Source organism: Hibiscus syriacus, unplaced genomic scaffold, assembly GCF_006381635.1.
Source record: "Hibiscus syriacus cultivar Baekdansim isolate YM2019G1 unplaced genomic scaffold, ASM638163v2 tig00109987_pilon, whole genome shotgun sequence".
Taxonomy (NCBI): domain Eukaryota; kingdom Viridiplantae; phylum Streptophyta; class Magnoliopsida; order Malvales; family Malvaceae; genus Hibiscus; species Hibiscus syriacus.
In genome coordinates, this window is record NW_024062550.1 from 949,396 (window position 1) to 959,550 (window position 10,155).

The window sequence follows — 10,155 nt, forward strand, 5'->3', positions numbered from 1 at the left end:
GTTATATTTTTAATCAAAATAGGTACTTAAAATATTATTTTTTTTATCAAAATAAATATCTAAATTATTATATTTTTTTCTTCCAAGTACCTAAAGCATCCTTAAAAAACGTCGTGTGTCAATTTTTCAGAACTTAATGAAAAAAAATAATTTAAACATTATTTTGACAAAAAAAATAACTTTAATTATTAACTTTGACTAAAAAATTCATTCAGTATTTAGATGAACAAAATATGTATTTTAAGTAATTATTTGTGATACAAGTCAATATACTTTATAGTGAGGAGGCAATCACCGTCAGGCTAGAGATTCTACCAGCTCGTTGCCTTCTAAGATCCAACGGGAGCAACGCGTTTGCCTTTAGTTGCGGCGGCGGCAGCGGCTGCAGCCGGGCTTGGACTTGGAGGTGCTGGGTTGGACTTTCAATCGTCTGTTGGTCGTTTTCTTCTTGTCGCTGCTGAGACTTGATCTGGGCAAGCATGGCTTTAATCTGACTTCCTGTGAGTGTCTCGTGCTCGAGCAATGCATTGGCAAGTTCATAGTGAAATATATATCCCGCATTTCATAATTTGGAGGTCTCCTACGGAAGTTACTCTCAATCTGGCGTTGAGGACAACCTACTATCATACCTCCCTTACCCCATTACATACGGGAATGATGGTCAACTAATTTCATATTTCCCGCCTAATTATATCATTTTTACCGAGTTGTTCCTTCGACTAAAAATCGTTCGGTAAATTCTATTAAAAAATATAAGGGGTAAATTACATACTTAGTCACTCAATTATTCTCACAACTTTATTTTAGTCACCTAACTATTTTTATTTTTAATAATCATCACTACACTTAAGTTTTTGTTTCATTTTAATCATTAAATTTAATTTGATTTATTTTTAAAAATTTTCATATATAGGAAACCCTAAAAAATGACGGAAATGTAATGCGATCCATGGAAGATCAACAAGAATCTGAAATTATCAGCGAAGATCAGATAAACCCAGGACTTATTTTCCACCTAATGAATCATAAGAAGAAGAAGAAATTAAATTCCCCATAGGCATCACCACCAGCTGCCATAGACAACTCGTGTGTACTTATCTTTAAGCCACCTGAAGCTCCTCTTCAAGGACACTTTGACCTTACCTTCAGCACCATACATCTTGTAGCTAGCAACCCTTTTCTTCCTCTGGAATGCAGGGTCACCAAAGCTCCATGACCTTGAAGAAGATGAACCAGAAATGGGTCTTCTTCCCTTTTTTGGACTTGAAGTCCATGTTGCTCTTGGCCATGTGGGGCTGTGAAGCACCGTAATACCTAAAGTCATGATTGGAAGCTGAAGACTTTTGTCGTGGTTCATGGTAGGTATCCACCTGCATCATCCCACCACCATTGGATCTTGATCTGTTGTAATCCGCCATTGGATCTTGGTTGTTGAGGTTCCTTTTGATCACCATTGGATCTTGGTTGTTGAGGTTCCTTTTGATCTTGACATTTGAAATTGAGTAAACCCTGATTCTATCTTTCTTTCTTCTTTTTTTCCCTCTATCAACTGTAAATCTTTTTTTTTTTAATTTTATCAATGACAACACCGGTTTTTGTATTAGTCACCGACCGTCGATGTTCATATTTTTATTGTTATTATATTTCGTTTTAATTTATTATTTTTATTTTATTTTTTCTAATTTTTAATAAAAATCTCTTTTGTTTGATTTTTTTACTTTCCGCTTATTTTATGCATGTTTGTTTGACTTTTGGGCACGTTTTAACTTTGTTCTTGTGGTATGCTTTATTATGCTTTTGTGGCACGTTTCCTCTTCTGTCTTATGGCATGTTGTTCGCCTACCTTTGCGGTAAATATGCAATTGTGTAAAGATTCTCACATCACTCATATCTGATTTATGATTATCAGTGATCTTTTAGTGGTTAGATTCCATTTGTGGTTGTTTGTCGATGTATTTAGATTTATTTTGTGAAGAAGCTTGTAAGTTTACTTTGGTTCGCTTGCCACTCCATCATCTCTAAAGTGTCTAGTTGAATAGAGACAAAGGAGTACTATTGACGATTAATGGATTACTATGGATGATGAACATTGTAACACCCCCAACCCGTATCCAACCCAGATACAAATCCGATGTGTTACATTAACTTTTCAAAACGCTTACTTTTACAAAATAATTGAAAATTCAACTTTCATTAAAATAAAACTGAAATAATTTACATAAATACAATAAAAAAGGTTTACAAAACCGGATCAAAGCATATTTAATTTAAGTCTTCATTTGCATACCAACAAAATAGCATAGAACAAAAGTACATACAACTTAAATTAATTCTGATATGATCTTCAGTTGATATATATTGTCTTGCTGACTTGTCCTAGCTTGGATCTTCTTGTCTCCTTGAACCTACGTGTGAAACACTCACACCTAAGTCACATACTTAGTGAGGCATATAATACATTAATGCAATAATGAAATCATGAAAATACAATCATATATTATCATAATGTACAAGAATCCTCATATATCTACTCAACAAGAACATACATTATCATGCATTTAACCAATAATAACATATCACTTTATGCAATGTTATTTAATTTTATATCTTTTATTAGCCCATGGTACATTACTGAGAACTTAAGGTATGTGAATGCATTGAGGTTGTGCACAAATGTTGTCACCACAGCTCGTATAAATTGCACCGAAGTGTCGTGTAGAATTTGTACCGAAGTGACACATAGAAATATCCCGAAGGACCACATAATATTGTCCCGAAGGACCGCGTTGAAATGTCCAGAAGGACTACGTAGAATTGTCCCAAATGACCGCGTAGAACTCTCGACTCTTGGCATGCCAATTATACTCTCAGCTCTCATATCGCATACTATGGACTTTACCATTTATATCATTTCACATAACTTATATCACATAGGCATGTAATCACATAGCTCATGTCACATTTTCATATAATCACATAGATCATTTCCATATAACTTATATCACATAGGTTCATATCACATAAAATGTATTACAAACAATGCATATTCACACAATACAAAATCATAACCATGCTTATACTCATACAATTATATATTCAAACATCGAAAATAGACTTATCACAAGTCTACTTCCCACATAACAATACATATATCATAATAGTATGCACTCACATTAGCCTCACTAGTCAAAGCAATACACTTATAACTCTTGGTTTATCTTAATCTTAGAATCGTCGTGAACTTGCCTTCGATCGATATCTACACAATAATATGGTTGTCATAAGGATTGGAATTCATATCATTGTAATCAATTCTTACTAACATAAACTAAACAAAGAACTTAATTTCACAAATTCCATATGAATAGTATCGGTACCTAAGGTACAGTACCGATACTTCTTTTCTTATAGTATCGATACTATACTTCAATATCGATACCTATTCTCGGTTCTGGAATTTCATCTCTGAAAATGGTATCGATACTTATAACCTGGTATCGATACCCTTGGTACCGATACTTATAACCTGGTATAGATACCTTTGGTACCGATACTTATAACCTGGTATCGATACCCTTGGTATCGATACTCTACTTTGGAATCGATACTCTTTGAATAATTCCTCAACTTTTGACTTATGGTATCGATACTGGATGAACAGTATCGATACCCAAACCCAAATATTGCATGTTTTCACTTTGAAGAATCGGTACTGTTCATCCAGTACTGATACCCCTTACCCAGAACTTCTTCCTTTTAACCCGAAAATTTACCAAGACTTACTTAAACCCCACTTTTAAAACTCCTTTCATGCCATTTGACTTAACCTCACCTATTCAAATCAACATATATCAATTTAACTCATCCTAACTTTCAATTTCTAACTAGAATACTTTAAATAAAAAATATACCAAATATTCAACTTTGTTATTAATCCTTTCTAACTTCATAAATCTCTTATTCTAACTGATGACAAGTCAAATTTCACTTCAAAATTCATTTACTAACTCTTTCTCAACAATTCACTTAAAAACCCATTATCCTAAATCTCTCATAACTTATCCATCTTTGAGTTTTTAGCAACCTTAAGCTTTCCTTAAGCTTATGTAACACCCAAAGACCAAAATCCAAACTTAAAATTAAAGAAACAATCAACTTGTAAGAAACTCACATTTGAAATGAGTTCACGGCTTAGCTAAAGGAAGAAGAAGAGAAAATATTTCCAGATACTTCTTCCTTTCTTATTCCCACATATATATACTCCACTTAGGATATTTTTAATTCATTTCTTGTATACTGAACATTATGTCCTTCCAACTTTCATTCTTTGCTATTCAATCATACACAAAAAATATTATAATTAAATCCCTAAACTTTTCAATTTATCTAATTTGATCATGAAATTCTGAAATCTTGCAATTTGGTCACTAACCCGGTGTTTGAGATGTTACAAACATCATATTCAAAAGAAAGTTTGGACTGTTATTGCACCTTTTTCTTTTTATTTTACTTTATGTTTGAGTTTTTTGGGTGGAAATAATCCCTAAAATTCTATCTTTGATTGGTTACATTATTAAGGTTGTATCTTCTTTTGTTTCAATAAAGTTCAGTATTGTTTCAAGTTTAAAAAAAGTATATAATTTTTTAAGTACCTAAAGTATTTTTTAGTCAAAATAAGTATCTAAAGTTACTTTTTTAAGCATGAACCAAGTGGCTTCTGTGATAAAAGAATTGTTGCTCTTCCTTAAAGACCCAGGTTCAAGCACCGAAAATGTTAGGAGCATGAGCGTTCAATATGAAGAGATTGAGAGTTATCTTTTTAATCAAACTAGGTACCTAAAATATTTTTTGATCAAAATAAATATATAAAGTATTATATTTTTTCTTCCAAGTACCTAGAGTATCCTTTAAATAATGTCATGTGTCAATTTTTTAAAACTTAATAAAAATACGTTAAATACTTATTTTGACAAAAAAAACTTTATGTATTAACTCAGACTAAAAAAATTATTTCAGTATCTAGATGAACAAAATATATACTTCAGTATTTATTTGTTATATAAGTCAATATACTTTATAGTGAGGAGAAAAATGAATATTTTTAAAACCATTGAGGAAGTGTATTTTACACCAAATCTCGGGGATAAGTGTCTTTTACCCTTAAATTTTAATAAAAATATTAAATTTACTAAATATTTAATGAAAATAACATATCTTTATAAAAATAAATAAAAATGATATAAACAGGCTATAACAAATGAAGGGGCCATAAGAGTAATTCTACCATTAACCAATGGGTCGAAAACCTTGCTTGTCCTCTTGCATTTACCCCTGCCAGTAAACAGAAATTTTAAAGAACTGACCCCACAAGCGCTACACTAAATCTAAAGATTCTACCAGCTCATTGCCTTCTAAGATCCAACGGGAGCAACGCCTTTGCCTTTAGCTGCAGCACTTGCAGCTACGGCGGCAGCAGCGGCTGTAGATGCAGCCGGACTTGGACTTGGAGGTGCTGGGTCGGACTGAGGTCCAATTTGTGCCTCAATCGTATGTTGACCGTTTTCTTCTTGTTGCTGCTGAGACTGGATCTGGGCCAGCATGGCTTTAATTTGATTTCCTGTGAGTGTCTCGTGCTCGAGCAATGCATTCGCAAGTGCACAGTGTTCTTTCCAGTGGTTGGTGAGAATGGTTTTCGCGTTGTTGTAAGCCCTCTCCAGTAAATCCTTCACTTCTTTCTCGATGAGAAGTCTAGTCTCGGTGCTCATGCTCTTACCATTGTCGTCATACAAATGAGTAACAAGCCCCACTTCTTTACTCATGCCATACTTTGTAACCATAGTTCTAGCTAGAGAAGTGGCATTCTCAAGATCAGACTCTGCACCAGAAGTAACTTCATTTTCCCCGAAGATAAGCTCTTCTGCAACCCGTCCCCCCATAGCAACATCCAGCCTTGCTAGCATCTGCTTTCGGGAGAAGCTTGTTTGATCCTTGTCAGGCAACTGGGACACCATGCCAAGAGCCATTCCTCGGGGTACTATTGTTGCTTTGTGAACAGGAAGTGCCCCATCCGTATAAATGGCAACAAGGGCATGGCCAGCTTCATGGAAAGCTGTATTTTTTCGTGACTCCTCGGAAATGACGGCTGACTTGCGTTCACTTCCCAATATGATCCTGTCCTTTGCATACTCCAGATCAGCCATTGTAACCGCCTTAGCACCATCCATTGCAGCCTTAACAGCAGCAACATTGACCAGATTAGCTAGATCGGCTCCAGAGAATCCAGGAGTACCTCTAGCAATGATCGTTAAATCAACATCCTCGGCCTTCAAGACCTGTAATGAACAAGAATGAACGGTCAAACTCAAACATCCTCCAATAATGCGACAAGTCTATGAGTACTATCACAAATCTAATGTGGAAAATCAAACAGAATATTGATCCAATTGAAGGAACATGTAAAAACGCAAAGAGATTTCATGAAACATCAAGATAAACTTTATGAAACATGCTCCAATGGGACCTGCCAATCACAGTCTACGAGTACTATCACAAATCTAATGAGTCGGGTACTGAAAGCTGTCAACTTAAGCTCAAACTCCTAGAACACATGAACTTCTCACATTCAACACAATACCTTTGACATGTGGGATTCCACAATCTGCCTTCGCCCTTCAACATCTGGATAAGGAACAACAATGCGACGGTCAAATCGTCCAGGTCTCACCAGTGCCTTATCCAATGATTGTGGAAAATTAGTTGCTGCAATTACAATAACTCCTTCATTCTGTTTAAACCCATCCAATTCAACGAGCAACTGGTTCAATGTCATCCTCATATATTGCTGGTCCTTTGGATTACGGCTTCCACCTATGGCATCTATCTCATCAATAAATATAATACATGGTGACCGCTTCTTTGCAGCAGCAAAAAGATCTCTTACTCTTCGAGCTCCAACGCCGACAAACATCTCTTCAAACTCACTGCCACTGCAGGAGAAGAATGGTACCCCAGCCTCCCCAGCAATAGCTCTTGCTAACATAGTTTTCCCAGTGCCGGGCGGACCAACAAGCAAAACACCCTTTGGAAGCTTGCCACCAAGACGAGTGAAACGCTGCAAGAAGGGTAATCCCATTTAGAGAGAGAGAAAGAGAGATAGGGAGACAAAGTTAGAAATTCAAAAGAGCATTTACTTTAGGATCCCGAAGGTAGTGGACAATTTCTTCCAATTCTGCCTTTGCCTCATCAACGCCTTTGACATCATTAAATTTTGTGTTAGATTCCACAACTTGCACCTCATCATGTAGACCAAGTCCTAAAACAAGGATATAGTCAGTCAGAATTCAGAAAATGCCTGGGTAGAAACTTAAGAGAAAAACTTGCCACTTAAAGATTCTACCTTTACTGATCCCTCTGTCCTCAATAAGAGCACCAATACCAGAAATCAACAAGAAGCAAAGTGCAAGACTACGAAAAGTACGCCACAACTGATCTTTAAAGCTCCCTGATTCTGACGAGACCATGTGGATAGGAGCACTAGCAGTTCCTAGGAGACCCTTGTTTGTAGATTTTCCCACATTTCGCAAAGCTGAAAGTCCACCTTTAGTCTCTTCCTCTCTCGCTGAATTAGATATACCTGTAGTTTAGCACAATCTCTTAGTATGCAAACTTTCAGAAAGGCAAAGAGTGGAAATGGTTCAGAGAGAAATGGACCAATAATAGTTTAACAGATATTTTCTAAGCCCGAATTCAAAGATTTCTACAGCAAAGTGAGAGGAAAGAAAAGGGGCAAAGTTAAGATTTTTAAAGAGATTAAAGATGTACGATTGCAATACCACTCACCTTTTTGTATTGCCTTAAGCAACTCACTTTCATCAAGCCTGTCAACTTTGACTAATGCTTTAACATATTCGGAAAGTGCAGACCTGTTAGAATGTAATGATGGCTGACTTTCAAATAGCCTTATCACTGCTTCAGGATCATTTTTATGGTAAAGTTCTCGTAAGTGAGAAACTTCACTAGCTTCATATGCATCTCGGACCCTGCGAGCTAAACTGCCAACATAGCTTGACTTAAACGTCTGCTGGCCTTGGCCACTCAGAAGTCCATTACCTGCACTCCAACGATATTTCAGCTAAGGCAAAGTGGTTTTTAAGTTGAGAACATAGAAAGCTAACGATGAAAAGGAAAGCAAAGTATTTTGTTAATTTAAATAACCACAAAAATACCAGAAAGGTAAGTCCTACTAAACAAGCTTCCGAATTGTCCCAACTCTGATTGCTGCCTTGAAACCTGTTTTAAGATGAAGATGAAGATTAAGCTCACTTGTTTATCTAAAGAACAAACATTCAAATCTCTGTCTAACATGTAAATTAACCCTAGCTCTAGAAAACTCTCATTACGGGTTGCCAGTGGACTTGGGTGCTTGGTTTGGGTGGGAGCTGGAGGTTAAAGGCAAATTAGGAAATTCTCTGTTAGCTCCAATGGAGTTTTCATGCCAATGAAAATCCTGGTCCCTTAAACCTTAAGTTTTCATGGGAATGGAACTCCCAATCAGCATACGCAAATGAATATATTGTTAGGTCCAATGGAAACTAAAATATAATATTCCAAATTTCTATTCCAATACTATTTTAATCACCTACTGTACTAATACCTAGCTCGGAATGAAATGATTAATGCAACAACTTTAAGATATACAAGATTAGGGTTTCCATGATCCCCGAATTTCAGAACTTCATATCATAAAAAAATCCTAGAAAGAAAGGGGAAAACTCTTAAAAGAAAAGAGGGCAAGAAACCTGAGTGATCAACCGTCTCCAAGCCATCGCTTTTTACAAAGGCCAAAGCAGTTCGGATCTTTATATCGCTGATGGACGCGTTTGGTTAGCAAGAAAATTAAGGGAAATGGGGGGAAATTCTGAGGAAAATATAGAATTTGGTAAGCTGTGGTAACAGTAACGGAAGATCTGCAACCCGAAATGATATTTTTGCCCTTCCAATTTTGTTTTCTCCCTTCTTTGACCCATTGAGCACTTGTTTCGGGTAAACTACATAGGTTGTCACTTTTGTTTCTGATCTATTTTATTTTAGTCACAAATTTTGAAAAAGTTACGTTCTAATGACTTTTATTTTCGTTCATGTAGCACATTAATAAAAAAAATATTAGTAGCTATTAATTCCACATGATCAAACATTAGGGATCATATAAACTAAGTTTGTTTTTGAGTTTCGGGTTTTGAGTTTAGTATTTATTTAACGGGACTCGTCGTCGTCGTCGTCATCTATATTGGATTGTTAGGAATGTATTTACTTAGTAATTGGGTTTGTAATCCCATTGTCCTTAGCCTTTTATTTTCTGACAGTTAAGATTGGACTGGGTCAAATTCGAGTTTAAGGTAAAAAATAAGAATAATTATGTGATTGATCTTTATATACTTAAGTATAATTATTATAATACCACTCTTTAAATTACTTTTCAATTAAGTCTCTATTTCACCTAATAAAAATGAAAATTATATATATGTGTATGTGTGTCTGGTTGAGTAGTGTCGAGATTTTATTTCAAAAATTAAATTAAATTTCAGGTTGAGTAAAACTTTTTTAATATCAATTCAAGTAGACTCATAAGTTAAAAAAATGCTATATTTAAATCGAATTTGAATGGACCAAAAATCTACAACTTGACAATAATAATCGCTAATTATCGTCTCGAAAATCCTTACAAACCAAACTTAAGAATCACATTTTAATATATATAAATGGTCTTCGATTATAGGGTACTGTTTTATTAATCCATCGACTATTAAAAGTTATAAATGATCCTCTGACTACAGAATGTTACTTTTTTAAGTCCTTCGACTATTAAAGTTACAAAATGGTCACCTGACTATTCATTATGTTCCAAACTCATCATTTTCCGTTAAAAAATTGACGGTTGTTTAAGCTTGATGTTAACATAACGAATAGGATATGATGGTCATTTGAGATTTTGGGATCAAATTTTATCATATTACAATCAACATAATGTTCAACTCATAATACCATCAAATTTTTTAACGAAAAAGGACAAGTTTGGAACATAATGAATAATCGAGGGACGCAACAAAGCAACACTCTATAGTTAGAGGACCATTTTGTAACTTTTAATAGTCAAGG

General features: G+C 35.1%; 1 protein-coding gene across 2 annotated transcripts; it reads right to left on the reverse strand.

Moving 5' to 3' along the window:
* Window positions 1–288: 288 nt before the first annotated feature.
* LOC120211879 (ATP-dependent zinc metalloprotease FTSH 4, mitochondrial-like) lies at window positions 289–8,943 on the reverse strand. 2 transcript variants are annotated; one of them, XM_039210346.1, is made up of 8 exons: window positions 8,799–8,943; window positions 8,226–8,289; window positions 7,840–8,109; window positions 7,397–7,633; window positions 7,191–7,312; window positions 6,635–7,111; window positions 5,409–6,332; window positions 289–329 (listed from the first exon to the last, which is right to left on the reverse strand). In XM_039210346.1, the coding sequence occupies exons 1-7, from the start codon at window positions 8,823–8,825 to the stop codon at window positions 5,412–5,414; spliced, it is 2,118 nt and encodes a 705-aa protein (XP_039066277.1). In that variant the 5' UTR covers window positions 8,826–8,943; the 3' UTR covers window positions 289–329; window positions 5,409–5,411. The 2 variants fall into 2 exon arrangements, with proteins under 2 accessions (XP_039066277.1, XP_039066278.1); XM_039210347.1 differs by lacking the exon at window positions 289–329 and having other exon boundaries at window positions 5,265–6,332.
* Between the last annotated feature and the right edge of the window lie 1,212 nt (window positions 8,944–10,155).